Source organism: Schistocerca americana, chromosome 4, assembly GCF_021461395.2.
Source record: "Schistocerca americana isolate TAMUIC-IGC-003095 chromosome 4, iqSchAmer2.1, whole genome shotgun sequence".
Taxonomy (NCBI): domain Eukaryota; kingdom Metazoa; phylum Arthropoda; class Insecta; order Orthoptera; family Acrididae; genus Schistocerca; species Schistocerca americana.
In genome coordinates this window covers 491721224-491737240 of record NC_060122.1, presented here as the reverse complement: position 1 = coordinate 491737240, position 16017 = coordinate 491721224, and the positions used below count along the sequence as shown (strand labels likewise).

At 45.7% G+C, this 16017-nt stretch overlaps 1 protein-coding gene across 1 annotated transcript in view; it reads left to right on the top strand.

Annotated features, from left to right (window-relative positions):
- The window catches only part of LOC124612546 (protein patched), a 150176-nt gene that overhangs the window by 107747 nt on the left and 26412 nt on the right, over nt 1-16017 (top strand). Inside the window, exons 4-7 of the mRNA XM_047140818.1 lie at nt 4482-4551; nt 4639-4742; nt 4886-5000; nt 12802-12894. Of these exons, the coding sequence (XP_046996774.1) occupies nt 4482-4551; nt 4639-4742; nt 4886-5000; nt 12802-12894 (382 nt within the window). The remainder of the gene's footprint in view (nt 1-4481; nt 4552-4638; nt 4743-4885; nt 5001-12801; nt 12895-16017) is intronic.

Genomic DNA, 16017 nt, shown 5'->3' with positions numbered 1-16017 from the left:
TATGTAGGGGGCACCAACACATACTCAACAAATACATCATTTTTGTTGTATTAAGCTCACAGGATAATTGCTAGTCATGCCCTTTCAAGAGCAGATATGCCTCGTTGGAGCTCTGTGGATGGTGTAGAACTGGTACCAAGCGGTCGTGTGATGCCCCACGGCTGACGTAAGTCATGACAGTGAAAGGAAGTGATTGTCAAACTCGGTTGTCGGGTGCACAGAATCATAGCAGTAAGAAAGGCCAACGTAACAGAATAGCAGTAAGTAGCTGTCGTAGACTCTTAAGACAAAAAATAAATAAAATAAGCGAAGAAATTACCTGAATGGGACGGAATTCGATAAGTGTGATGTACATGTACAGATAAACAAATGATTAAATTTCAGAAAAAATGGATGATTTTTGCAAGAGAAATAGCTTCGCAAACGGAACCAGTCAGTAAGGCGTTGGTCCACCTCTGACCCAATATGCCAGCAGTTATTCGGCTTGGCATTGACTGATAGTTGTTGGATGCTCTGCTGACGGATATCGCGCCACATTCTGTCCAATTGGCGTATTGGATCCTTCATATCCCAAGCTGGTTGGGGGCTCTGCCCGTAATGCTCTAAACGTTCTCACATTGGGAGAGATCCAGCGACTTCTCTGGTCGAGGTAGGGTTTGGCAAGAACGAAGGCAAGAGTTGGAAACTCCCAGTGTGTGTGGGCGGGCATTATGTCGCTGAAATGTAGGCCCCGGATGGCTTGTCATGAAGGGCAACAAAACGGGGCGTAGGGCATCATCGACGTACCGATGTGCCGTAAGGGTGCCGCAGATGACAACCAAAGGGGTCCTAGCATAAAAAGAAATGGCTCCCCAGACCATCGCTCCTGGTGTCGGGAACTATCACGGACGACAGGATACCAATCTGGCTACGAATCTAGAAAAGAAGTACGTGCACACACTGATAGTAAGACTTCGCTTCCAAAGCTTATTTGTTGTTGGCCTCAACCTATCGCCAGATCAAATAATATTGAAATGAAACAGTATGGTTCTAGAGACCTGTTAAAGTCACCAAGGCCAAGATTCGAGTTCGGGTCTCCCGCTCATTAAGTAGATGCACAAACCGATCCGGGTTCAAAGCCCAGCCTTCGTGCAAATTTTCATTCGTTGCTCAGTCTGCACACGTATATTACAGATGCTTAGACTTGGACAGGTCTCTGGAACCTTATAGTTTCATTTAATTAAGCACTTACACCTGGTTTTCAGGCAGGACCCCCACCCCCCATTTCATTTGATGCCGAGGCTCCAATACAGTTGGAGAGTCTCTGCTGTGCTGTTAGTGTTAGGGGGAATACCACGTGGCCTGAGGCGTGACTGGGAAGTTGAATTGAGAAAGGACGCGTGCTAGGGTAGTCCGTGTAATTGTGAAATACGACTGTGCCAAGGTGGCGTAGTCGTTACATCAGCCTAGTGAACAGGAGACTCGGGTTCGAATCCCAGCCTTGGTACAAATTTTCACTCGCTGCTTCAGTTGGCGTATGAACATCAAATAACATTATCGAGCCATCCTGCTCTGTAAATAAAGACTATTTCTCTCTTCTAACATATCTCATCAAAATAATTGGGAGAGGGAATGGATTTAGCAGAATCGAAGACCCAGGCTGTTTTGGATGTTAAAATAGTACCTATTACATATTAGACGGACGTTTACGTTGTTATTTAGCCCCGCGGCTGCGTGGAGATTTGCATAGCTGGTCGTCCCGCCACCAGAGCTGCGCGCAGCGGGTTGCGTACCTCGCGGAGCGCAGGCTTCGCCCACGCCCGCTCCTGCTGTTTACGAGCCGGCTTGCGCTTCACTGACAGCCAATAGTGCCGACCGCTGTGCCGTTTGTAACTGCAGTGTAAATTACAAACGAGACACGCGGTTTTATTCATTAAGCAGCCGGCGCATGGTAAATACTTGTCGGAAATATTTTAGCTGGGGCTAAATTATGCTCGCAGGCGTGCATTGCAGAGGAGGAGAGGAAATGTACGACACCTTTGAACAAGTTCTTGCGTGCTGCGAGCGAGTACGTGTGTGGCATTTGTGCAGAGTGTGAGGCTGCATTTTTTTATTTTTAAAGTTCAACGTTTTTGCTTTCAAGGTTACGCTATTTTTGTTCTCTGCCAATCAACGCTAAAGTACAACAAAAAGTTCGTGTTTCGTGAATAAACCCCGACATTCGCGACTCTGGTGACCACCTTTCCCGTTTGTTTTGTATTTCAGATGAGTGCTCATCAGAGTATTTATAAAAAAAGCGGCGCCCTGGTATTTGTAACTATTCGCGTTTTGCTCAGTGAACATCCGTCTTGTTTTACTGTTACTTGTTGAAATGCCCAATTGAATTAAGATGTTAGGTTGGTTAAGCTGCAACATACCGTCAGTGACGCTATATGCTAAGTAACAGAAATTGTTGTGGTCCATGCAAAATTAATTACATTCACTGAAATGTATGGGTTTTGTAAACCCTCGTTGCCAGTTTTGTAAAGGCCTTGTCGCTACTGCTGTGGAGACCGAGTTGCCACTGTTGCTACGGTAGGCCGAGTCTATGAGTTCGTGAAACGGCTTCTGGTGCAGTACATCGCTAAGACTATTTTTCTCTGCCACTATTACACAGCTATGGCCCAGAGTCACGTAACAGGATAGGAGAACGAAGGTTCCACAAGACTCCAACAAATTAGTAAAAAGGTCACACAAATGAGTCAAAAAGGTTTACTTATCTTTGTGACTTGTTGAATAATGAAGTCCGCAACACCACTTGTAATATAACACAAAAAGGTCCTCAATGGTTAGACGCAATTATCGTAGGTAAACTTCACAGTACATAGCAAATGCAATTTACAATTGTCTGTTCGCTTCTAAGAGTTCCGGTCGCAGGTTCGAATCCTGCCTCAGGCATGGATGTGTGTGATGTCCTTAGGTTAGTTAGGTTTAATTAGTTGTAAGTTCTAGGCGACTGATGACCTCAGAAGTTAAGTCGCATAGTGCTCAGAGCCATTTCTAAGAGTTCTCTAAAAGACATTCCCTGTCTAAGTCAGCCCTGGACGGTAATCTATAACCAAGTGGGCGAGAGCTGTTCTTCTATCTTCAGAGTAGGCTTCTGTCCGTTGCTGTCCCGTCATTGGCGGACTGTACTCGTAGGCTTCTGTCCGTTGCTGTCCCGTCATTGGCGGACTGTACTCGGCCGGAAATTACCCGAGGCGAAGTATATATCTTCATCATCAGCGCCACCCGTGGCGCTAGTGGAACTCGCGCAAGTGGCGAGTCTATGGCACTGGGACCAGCTCGCATTTTTGCGCCTGTGGTGCTTTTGCCCTGGCCGTGACCTGTTCGGTCGACACAGCAATGTGGATGAAATTAATGAAGATGCAGCGACATGAAATGCAACCTGGTCTGAATCGAGAATGCAATGGATACGCAGCGCCAATTAAAAATTTGAGCCAGATGGGTAATTAAATTGAAAATCACCGCATTTCTGTTCAGTAGCGAGTAGAGGCTTACAAAAGTGAGAGGCTCGAAGCGGCTACACAAATACCGTATCAGTAGGTACAGCAATTAGTAAAATATGTTAGGCAGAAATGGAGATGTAAAAGGGAAAAAAAATGTTTTGTGTTTACCCTCTGTCACGTGGCAGCTACAGTTCCCAATCAGAAGTTTAGCAACGTATAAAGTTTATTGTTGGGAGATGTAGGACATCGTACTTTTTTTCGAAAGGACTGGGGTTGAAATTCCAGTCTAAAAAGCCTTTAACACCGTGATCAGGCACAGAGAACTGCGCGATGCAGCATGTCCCCGTACCACATGGCATCATTCGGATGCAGGGTGGAGCGGTAAGGGATCAACACACAGCTACCTCGGCCGTTGTCTGCATTCCTGACCTTGGAGCAGCTACTATGCTGCCAAGTAGCTCCTTAATTGGCATCACGAGCCTGGGTGACCCCGTTCCAGTCAACGTACCAAGGGAAAGTCTCTGGTAGTTCCGCGAACTGAACCTAGGCCCTCCGCCTTGCGGTCATACGTGGTAGCCACCCTACTCCGGAGCAGTACGCTCTCCATTCCTTTCTTCAACATTAAATGTGTTACTTCTTCACTGGCTTTTAACGAACAATTATTTGTTTCGTGGAATCTCTTCGCATTACGTATCTCGGGTCTTCCAAGACTTATGCTTGCCAATTGTTATTACCCATGCTTACAGCAGTCCCTGATACAAGTAAGCTTGATGACAAATGCCGCGGCCGACCGCGGTGGCCACGCGGTTCTAGGCGCTGGAGTCCGGAACCGTGTGACTGATACGGTCACAGGTTCGAATCCTGCCTCGGGCATGGATGTGTGTGATGTCCTTAGGTTAGTTAGGTTTAAGTAGTTCTAAGTTCTAGGGGACTGATGACCTCAGATGTTAAGTCCCATGGTGCTCAGAGCCATTTGAACCGTTTGACAAATGCCTCGTTTTCTTCTTGTTGCAGAACGTGGAGGTTGAAAGATCTGTGTTATTCGCCCAGTGTGCCAGATTTTGAAGAGCATTACATTGAGCAGGTACGTGCATTTTGCCCGTTCTTGTCATCTCCGCGGTTGTGCTACGAAAGGAACAGGATCAACATTTATTGACGTTTTGTTGCGCAGATATTCGAGAACATCATGCCGTGCACCTTCATCTCTCCCCTGGACTGCTTCTGGGAAGGCTCCAAACTGCTGGGGCCAGAACCAGGATACCCCGTTACCATTCCGTAAGTGACTGCTTCCTATCTCTCGTTTCGATCCATGTTAAACTCCATTCATAGGGCTTAAATTAAAAAAAAAATTAATTAGTAAGTGTTCCTGCAATTAGCGCATCACTCATCACAACCTTTTTTTTCTCCTTTTGTTACAGGGTCATCGGATCTAACGTTCGGTGGACGAACTTGCACCCACAGAAATTAGTTGAACAGATGAAATCGTTCGACTTCAACTTCCACTTCGGTACGCTGGAAGGATACATGAAGAGAGTAAGTACGATTGTTTTACTTCTCTTTTAGCTTACTGACGAATCTATTTTTTTTTTCGGACGATTATTTTAAATGCGCCGACTGACGTTCTATGTAGTATACTAGAGGTGCCACGCTTCATTTAATTGACACTGTGACAGTTTTGGAAATGAAGTGTCATGTAAATCGTGCTTCACTATCTCCCTATTGCTGCTCCACGACTTTAGCGAGTCCTGTTGGCTAGCTATGATGTTACAGCGTATCAAAAATATGACATCTTTAGTAAACGTTATCCTTCTTAAATATATTTCCATTTCCTACCAATATTGTGGAAGAAAGCTACTTAATAATAGCCGAAGGAAGGAAAATTAAGGTGTGACATCCCATCGACTACGAGGACTTACGGTTTGATTTAAATTAGTTGACGTTTGACAGGTACTGATTGGACTAATCCTGCCAGCAATATGAGCAATGGTAGCCTGGCTTTTTCAGCTGTCACTTTGTTGCATTCCCGACCCCCACCCCCTCCCACCCCCACCCCCCAACACACACACACACACCGCGCTGTGCAAAGCATTGTGCCTGGCAGTTCCCAAGTAGCTTTTCTGGAAGCGTAAATTCGCCAATCTCAAGGAAAAACGTATTCCTGGCCCTAATTAAAATTAAGAACATATTTTTGACATAATTAGTAACAATATAGAGATCTATGCTATACATGTCATTTTTGATAGGAGTTAGTCTTCAGGATTTATATTGTTGCGAATAAAAATAAAGAGAAATTTTTGAATAAATTACTTTTTCCGAAGTTTATACGAGGGGTGTTCAATACGTAATGCAACACATTTTCTTCTGAAAGCATCTTGTTTTTTTTTTTTTTTTTTTTTTTTCAGGATTCCAATGCACCATACTATTCCCCATTCTTTTGGCTACAAAACCCTATTTTTCTACATAATCTCTGTTCAATCCGACAGCCTTGCGCCTCATTTCTGGGGGCAGGGGGGACTGTATGCCTGCGTGGTAGCACCCCAGTGGCCGACGTCGGAGCCAGTGTCTTGTGCATAAATAACCACGTACTGCTTTCTGTGAAGTGCATCCTTCATTGGGCCAAGCAGATAGAGTCGTAAGGTGGAAGATCCGGACTGTAGACTGGATGAGGAAGAACAGTCCAATGAAGTTTTTTCAGCTTCTCTCGGGTGCGCAGACTTGGGTTGTCATGGAGGAGGAAAATTGTGTTCGCATTTTTGTGGCGATGAACATGCTGCAGTCGTTTCTTCAATTTCCTGAGGGTAGCACAATACACTTCAGAGTTGATCGTTGCACCACGAGGGAGGGCCTAAACAGAATAACCGCTTCACAGTCCCAGAAGACCTTCGCTAATGGTGCGGCTTTGAACGTTTTCTTCGTCGAAGAGGTGTGGCGCACTCCATGTATTCTCGTTTTGTTTCCTGTTCGAATTGATGAATCCGTGTTCGACAAAAAATTGTCGCGATCAGCCTCATAACACGGAAGCAATTCCGCACAGATGGTCCTTCGTTGCTCTTTATTGTCTTCCTTCAGGCGGTGAGGAACCCAGCATACACACACATTTGAGTAGCCCAACACGTCCAGTTGAGCAGCGAGGTGACTGATTGTGATCCGAGGATCAGCCCGGATGAGTGTGCACATGTTCCAACATTGCAGGAGCGACAGCTTTGTGCGGTGGGCCGCCACGCGGGATATGGACAGGTTTGCGCGACCTTATTGCGGAGTTTACAGACGCCTTGCCCAACGACTCACCGCGATTTTGTTCACTCCCAAGTCTCCGCAGACATTGTGCAAGTGCCCATGAATATCTACGATGCTCTGGTTTTCAGCCAAAAGAAACTGAATGACAGTTTTCTGATTGGAGTGCACCTCCAGTACAGACGCCGCCACCTGTTAGAAACTCACGAAATTATAGGGCCTGAAGCGGGAATATTCCGCGATTTCCCTCAACAAATTCCGCATTCTTTCAATGGAAATTGGCCGAGAAAGAAAATGTGTTGCATTACTTATTGAACGCCCCTCGTACATAGCAAACACTAAGCGATACGCAAATTTGGAAAGATCCATTGCTGAGCGAGGTATTTTGGTTATCATAAGAGAGTATTTCAGTGAGTTCAATCCTTTTCGAGATGTGACATGGTAAGTTCCCAAAAAAATTTGCCCGCTTCAAAGAAAAATAAAATAATAAATATAACTCTGTTACTAATTCAAATGAAGAACAGTTTTTGACAAGCTTAGGGGCGCTATACTGGGTGTAAACGATAACTGTTTACAATGTGCCACAACAGTGTAGGGGAGGGTGAGATGAACATTTCATGTAGGACACTTGGCCTAGCAAGCTGAGAAACAGCCTTAAATTGGCCCAAAAAAAAAAAAAAAAAAGGGCAACCCAAGTACAGCGCATGCGCGCCGCCCGAAATTTTAAATATCATCTCGCTCTCTTACGCCAGCAGCTTAGTTGGTTCTTTCGCTGACATTATTATTTTACTCTTTCCCGTGAGAGTAATGAGAGAAATTTTTTCGTTAACTTCATCGGACTGTTCTTCCTCATTCAGTCTACAGCCCCGGATCTTGCACCGTAAGACTTCTGTTTGGCCCAACGAAGGATGTATTCCATGGGAAGCAGTACGTGGTTATTTATGCAGCAAGACACTGGCTCGGACGTCGACCAGTGGGGAAATTAATTACGTTTTCAATTCAACTACGAAACTGCTGTGCTCGTAAGGGTAAATTTAGAACGGAAGACAAACAACCCGATTTAATTGTTAATTTTATGCTGTTAAAATTCACAATATTTAGAGTCAAAATTTATACAAACGTTAGTTTTAAATTTTGTGAGTCCAACAACAAGGAGTTTTTAATATTCAAGTACGATTTTAGCTAAAATCTCGGACGGCGCGTATCTTTTGCAGGCCAATTTGATGCTGTTTCGCGACTTGATAGAACAAGTCTTCTCAGTCAATTTGTTCGCAAACAGTTATGGCTTACAGCCTGTCGAAAATTAGCCATTCGTGGAACTTTGATTTTTTACGTCATTTTTTCAGGAGATAGATATTTTAAAGACGTTTTCAATCGCCGCAGGGCGCCGTGACGCGTGCCTACAGGCAGTACTTCTCGCGAAAACGTCATAACTTCGCGCCTGAAAAGTCAGATGCCAAATAATATAATCATTCTTTAGAGACAGAGCAGAAACTTGTAATGGTGAAGGATGGATTAGGAAATGGACTTTGTTCTTTTCGTGGGAACCATACCAGCACTGGCACCGAGCAATTGAGGGAAACCGCTTGGCCGCCTCGCTCCGTTGTATCAGTCGACCATACTGAGGTGACAAAAGTCATGGAATACCGCGTAATATCGTGTTGGACCTCCTTTTACCCGGCGTATTGCAGCAACTCGACGTAGCGTAGACTCAACAAGTCGTTGGAAGTCCACTGCAGAATTATTGAGCCTAGCTACCTCTATAGCCGTCCATAATTGCGAAAGTGTTGCCGGTGCAGAGTTTTGTGCACGAACTGATCACCTCCCATAATTGTTCGATGTGATTCGTGTCGGGCGATTTGGGCGACCAAGCTATTCCCTCGAATTGTCCAGAATGTTCTTCAAACCAGTCGTGTGCAATTGTGGCCGGTGACATGGCGCACTGTCATCCATAAAAATTCCGTGAAATTGCTGCAAATAATCTCATTGTAGCCGAACACAGCCATTTCTAGTCAATTATCGGCTCACTGGACCAATCTATGTAAACATCCCACACCACTATGAATCCATCATCAGCTTGCATAGCGCCTTGTTTACAACTTGGGTTTCTTGCTTCGTCGTGTCTGCACCTCAGTCGAAGCCAACAATCAGCCATTACCGATTAAAATCGGGACTCATCTGCCCAGGTCGCGGTTCTTCAGTCATCTAGGGTCCAACCGATATGGTCACGCAGTCACTCACCTCGGGCGTTTACTGCCATAACCCATTAACACCAAATTTCGCCGCACTGTCCTAACGGATACATGTCGTACGTCCCATATCGATTTCTGCGGTTATTTCGCATAGTGTTGCTTGACTGTTAGCACGGACAGCGCTTCCCAAAAGCCGCTGCTCTCGGTCGTTCAGTGAAGGCCGACGGCCACTGTGTTGTCTTAGGTGAGAGGTAATGCCTCAAATTTGGTATTCTCGGCATACTCTTGTTGTGGACCTCAGAATTCCCCAACGATTTCCAAAACAGAATGTCTCATGCGTCTAGGTCCAACTACCATTCCGCGTTCAAATTTTGTTAATTCCCTACGTGCGGCCATAATCAATTTGGAAACCTTTTCATATGAATCACTTGAGAACAAATGACAACTCCGGCAAAGCACTGCCCTTTTATACTTTATGTACGCGATACTACCGCCATTTGTATATGTGCATATTGGTGTCCCGTGACTTTTGTCACCGCAGTGTAAAGCATCGACGCTGTCTCGAGATGAAAGTAAAGTCGAGGCTGTAAGCGTGTCATTGCGCAGCTGTGAGGCGACCTTTTGTAAACGCCGTGCTCAGCCCACAGCCCCCCTGCGTGTCCGCCGGGCCTTCAGACTGGCTCAGCGGCGTGTATTTTGAGAGCGGCCCACCGGCCGCGGAGGTAGCTGCTGTCAGCCCGGACCACCCAGGGGCTGCCGCCTGGGCACGCACGCCACGCATAAATAACGCAATTGTCTCGGACCGCCCTCTCCTCTCCGGAATTCCCGCGCGCACACCGCCGCTGTAAATCCGGAGGGAGCAAAGCGGAGCAACGGAAGAAAGGAGAAAGAAAGAAAGAAAGAAAGAGAGAGAGAGAGAGAGAGAGAGAGAGAGAGAGAGAGAGAGACGGAGACATCAAACGGATACGGCCATCGACCGAAGGAGAACAATTAAGAGCTTTTGGTGGACAGCCCTGCGATGAACAGCTTGGACCGCATCAGGCGCCTGGAATGTATTGTAGGTCGTACTGAAGCGGCACCTCGAAGCGACCCTACGACATTCTCTGTCTTGAACAGCCATCCGCATATAGGCTTCTGCTAAGCATTCCTGATTGGAAAACGTTTCAGCAGCTGACACGGGCGCCCATACGGTAGTTGTAAGGGGGGAGGGGGGCGGCAAGACATTGGAGTATTTTTAATATTTTGGAAGACAAATGGTGACTTGCAAGCAACTATAAAAATGTTCAAGTTCCTGCCATTGTTAAAAACCTGCGTAAACCAACATCTTGAAATAAAAAAAATCCTGTCTAAGCTGTATTTTTTATCTTCGCTGAGAGCTGGGGAGGGTGCGCCCCACTCGCACCTCCCCCTCCCCCCTCCTGTGCGTCCTGGAGCAGCTCACATTGTTACGTTACGGTGCTATTTTCGACTACTGTACGCGTCACGGTGAAGGGATTAACTAAATAACACTCCCTATTAGATTCAGATTAGCAGACCACGGAAAAGCAGCGTCATCTGGCGAGGAATGACTGCTAGTCGGACACACGCACTGTGCGTGTTGTATCAGTACGGGTGCTCTACATGTTTACAATGGGGAAGGCGCGCCATCTATCGGAGTTTGACCGAGTGCAGATTGTGATGGCCCGGAGGCTCGGCACGAGCGTTTCGGAAACTGCATGACTTGTCGAGTGTCCGAGGAGTGCTATGGTGAGTGTCGTCAACACGTGACGAAACCAAAGTGAAACCACTTCCAGATGTCGTAGGTTGGGCGGCCATTCCTCATTACAGGAGTCGGACATCGTAGGCTGGACAGACTGCTGAAACAGGACAGACGGCGAACTGTGGCGGAACTAACATCAGATTTTAATGCTAGGCAGAGTACAACTGTGTCTGAACGCACATTGCACCGAGCACTCCTAACGACGGGCCTCCACAGCTGACGACCCGTGTATGTACCAGTGCTGGGACCACGTACACCCCTTCATGACAATTATGTCTCCCGACGGCAGTGGGACTTTTCAACAAGATAACGCGCCATGTCACAAGGCCAGGAGTGCGAAGGAGTGGTTCGAGGAACACAATGGCGAGTGCCGATTGATGTCCTCACCCTCTCCCCACTCCTCCCATCTCGCCAGACCTGAACCCGATCGAACACATCTGAAATGTGACTGAACGTGGCATCAGAGCTCATCGCCCCTCTTTCCGTGTTGTCAGCTCCCTACAGCGGCCTCCCAAGGCCTCATTGCTTCCATGCCACGACGCTCCGCCACTGTTATCCTCGCCAGAGGTGAACATACAGGCTATTACGCAGGTGGTCGTAATGTTCAGGCTGAACAGTGTAAATCAGTATTGTTTCACTGCGATCAGCCACGTAATGCAACAACTGGCTGAAAGAGGGGTGTAACGGAATTATAGGAAATCACTTCTCGAAACGTTTGAGATTCAGTAATAAATTTAAAAAATCTATATTCTAGATTCCACAAACGGGGGCGTGTTATCCTCCCTCCCCCGCTGTAGTGAACACCTATGGACCAGGTGTAAATGATCAGGCCATAAATTAATAGCTGGCGTTTTTTCGCCGTTGTTTCTGGTTTGCAAGTAACGTTAAGACGAGGAAATTCCAAAATCCCACTAAATTTCAATGAAATACTCATTAATTGATGCCAAGGCATTCCACGTTTCTCTTTATATTACCGTGGCTGCGCTCTTTCAGGCCAATGCGCTCTCGCAGAAGCACTGTGCATGCCGGTTACGTTATTACTGCGGTGTCCGCAACACTGCATACCTTCCAACATTATTTATTTAGAACTGTTGAGAACTATGGCTTCATGAAAGCGCATTACGGCAATGCAAGAGCCATCAGAACCTCACAATCTCAATTTGTACTTTCAGCTTGCACTTAATTTCCCAATCGAGAAATCACGTTACTCTAACTGGCGGTTCCACTTGACAAATTCTCCATTTACATTAATTTCCGACACACAACAATATCATCGATATCAGTACGATTTTACTCCTCCGCATTTTCGGATTAATTCATTACGAATCCTTTTCAAACTAGTTTGCTGATTAATTTCCCCAGACAAACAAAGAATATGTAATCGCATTCCAAACAATATCGTCTCTCGATCGTCACATGAATGCATGCTGTCTAGACGCGAAGGCCACATTAAAACGTCCATTTGACGCAATCCTGTTAATCTATGGGACTGTGGAACGAGATGATACATTTCATACTGCTCTCCGGTCCGCATCCCTTTTTATCTGTTAGTTTCAGGCCACCAACTGGTTTTACTCATCTTCTACTGCAATTCCCTGCACTTCATCATAAACTACTTATCAGTTACTTGCAAAATTCCCATCGATTTCGGCCTCAAAGACATTAAATTTTTAGGCGCAGACACGAAAATTTATAGTACTCTTACCATCGAATACTGACACAGGGTCAACATTCAGTGATTAGAGGCACAATTACATGCGTTTGTCAGCGGTCAAAGTAGAAACGTTTGCCGCTCGGTGGCATTACATTTGTCCACTTATTTCCCAATGTACAATCTCCAGTGATCTTTAATGCTCATAACAGCACCAAACCCCATCAGTTAAAGAAAGGAATGCTGTTTGGATCGTGAATGGGTAAAACTGAATCACTCAGCATAAAATTCCTTTACAAATTAGTGTTGGTTAGTGGTGAATCCATCTGCTATTCAGTACATTATGCACTGGTATGGCACAACTAAAACAAGATTTTTGTAGACGGAGAGATTGTAATACGATTTAGCTGCAGCCAGTAAAAGAGAGATCAGTGTAATGTGAGTAAGCCTGCAGTTGTGTGGAGACCGAGGTGCCTAATTATCGGCTTTGTGTTACAGGCGGGAATAAGCAGCGCCTACCAGGAGAAGCCCTGCCTCAACCCGTTGGACCCCGAGTGTCCAGAGACGGCGCCCAACAAGAAGACGGGACAGGTAAGCCACACTGTGTTAGGAGCTCTCTTGCAAAATAATGTCTTGTGAATTATCAAGCGCTGTACCGCGAACAGCTCCGTAGCCAAATATTACAAGCAGTGGCAGATCAGCAACTCATTCGATATGTATTCGACAGCGGTACGATATTGACGAAATGCTAGTTTTCGCAGGGGAGAATCGTTGCAGAGCGAGTATTCCTATAACTAAGGTTCCAGCCATTGCTTCTGATAGTTCCGAGGTAATAATAAATAGCGAGATTTCTTGTCTCAAGCGCCATGTTTCGAGGTTGAGTTCAGTTGTGTTGTTGGGATTTTGCTTAATTCACGCGATGGGATCGCTGGGTAATGTACTACAGCAGAAAACGGGATCAATATATATCACTGTCATGTAAAGATACCATAGGTTGCCAGGCTTCTCAACACTGTGCACAAGAGCATGCCCAGGATCTGAGATGAGGCGCAACTCACAGTTTGAGATTTCACGACAAATGGATCCAGGACACTCACTGCTAGTCAGTATCCATCTCACCGTGCTTCAAACCGATACTGAAATAATATGTCTGTTGTGTGGTGAGGCATGATTTGTCCGATTTGTGAAGATCTTTTCTAGGGACCGCGAGAGACGAACAATAGCTTGTTAAATAAGGCTTTAACTATATATCATAAAGCAGGATTGGAAATACCAACATTGAAAGTAGTGTATCTGCAACATTAGTTGCAAATTCCCTCTGGTTCCTGCCTGATTCTACTTCTACTAACAAATAACAGCTATCTGCTATTAACGGGTAAATTAGCGTCAAATTAGGCGCTTCTCACTGCAACAATACATTCATCGTTAACTTCTTGATGTTTCTCATTTTCAGACGAATTCCATATCTCTTACTACTATAGTCTATGTTGTCGGATCGGAGAAAAGTATTAAAATTCAGGCTATATTTCTCTACCTGTAGATGTTCTGGACGAGGTCAATATTGACGCTGTAACTTCCGGAAAAAGCAGATGCTCGCAGGAAATTTTCAGTACTAATTGCTTCACGTATCGCAGGCGTGCAGCCACCGCCTACGTATTTTTTAACGCCCTGCCGACGGTTATTCCACCCTGTAATGAAAAAGTGCGGCAATAGTTACTGGTCAATCCAGTCACAACTACAGGGGTAGGATGTCAGCTGTGGTCCTACCGGGCTTAATAAAGTTCGAGTGCTGTCTAAATACAAAAAGTCCACAGTGAAACATAACTGCAAGGCATAGTATTTCACTGAACGATTGAATCGTGAGTAGAGTTATAACGTTTCAGTTATGTCTTACATACTACGTTTACATGCGACACATCTTCCGAAATACGAAAACTCAATTTCGGAAACAGTTTTTCGCTGTCATGTTTACATGATAAGGTCTGAAGCGAACTTTGTAACCCAGTTAAATATGGTTCCTGGGAAACAGCTGTTACAGTTTGATTTAGTCAACACAATCGCTCTTTCTCTTCAACTAGGCGAGATGTAAACAGCTTTAGCTTAATAATTTCTACTTACCTTTCACTATAAAAAAGTCACTCCGTTCATATTGGCCGAAAATTTTCAAAAACAAGACGAAACCTGACAGCCCAAGCACGTTTCAAAACCGACTGCGTTTACATGGGAGCGAAAATAGATTGCGGAATTGGAAAACCGACAACCAGAAGCGGATTTCTAAAATCGATTTTGAAGTTTTTATATGACCACCCAGAAGCGGTACTGGGAAATCGGTTTACGAAATTCGTTTCTGGGAGCCTCATGTAAACGGGATGACACAGTGTGTACCATTACGGTACGACTGCTTGTGTGAATTTCCAAACTGCAGGGCTATCTCGTGGCGAGTTGCGGTGTTACGATCCTTGAAGTTTCAAAAACAGCTGTACAATTCAAAGCTGCAGCAAGCATCCTGGCAGCGAATGTAAGAACAGTACGTATCTGACACTCACCGGCAATGGAGCAGTGAGGCAACATCAAGCGATTTGGGTCCTCCAACATTTCTGGGCGAGAATTCGTCAGTTCGACCCGAATACCGAGAGGCAGGTTCCTAGTTGCACCTCCATGATAACAGCCCATCCCACAAGCGAAGATTGTAGACGAGTTTGCGGCCAGCAAATGGATCACAGTCCTGGATCACCAACAGTATTCGCCGGATTTGGCCCCAGCCGACTTCTGGTTGTTTCCCAAATTGAAGCTGGCAATAAAAGGACACTATTATGATGCAATTAAGGCCATTGACGAAAATTGTCCTGCTGTACTAAATGCACCTCCGAAAAAGGGCTACAGTGGCTAGTTGAAAACACTTTGAAAACGATTTCAGCTGTGTTTAGATTCGGGAGAAACTATTTGGAATAAAAACAGTGACTTACTGAACATAACCCATGACTTTTATTTTTATAGTCACAGTTTCCATCGAACTAACACACACTGTGTATAGCTCCTGACCTCCAAATTTACATGCTTTTTTTCCAGAATCGCCTTGTGTGTTGAATCAACAGCGCTGGCAAATGGAACTGGATTGCAGAAACTTTATCTGACACTCTGAACATCTTAAATCTTTCGTCAGAGTGCACCATGCGGGGATAGGCGGTGAAAATCGCGGCTTATATGTGACACCTGGCAAAAATTCCACACTTTGCGCTCGGCACAGGTGCAGAGAAGGACGAGGAGCGACTCTCCCTCCCTTTGAAACCTAAAAGGCACCGTGGCAGAGTTTGTGTGGTCGCGAGAAGCCACAGCCCCACGGATATCTCAATTTCGGGGACTGCTTTTGTGGGACACTTTTCCGCTCGTAATGGGAAGTACGGCCGCCAGTCGCCAGTCAGCACACAATACGGCCCGACGGCGGGTAGCTTGATGTATCGCCGCGTGACAATAGCGGCAGGTAGGTGAGCGGAGACCGAGAATGTAAGGTACGGGCCGCCACCTGGCATGTCCGAGTCGGTGGTCTGCTGCCCCCTTCCCTCGTATTTTTCTCTTTGGGCTGCGTCGCTCCTGGCTTGGTTTATAGCACAAAGTTGATTCAGTTTCCATAGTTGCCGGACAATGACATTGCTTAGAATTCAGAGGCAGCTGAACCATGGTGCAGCTCGACATTTTTTATACACAAAAAGCCTA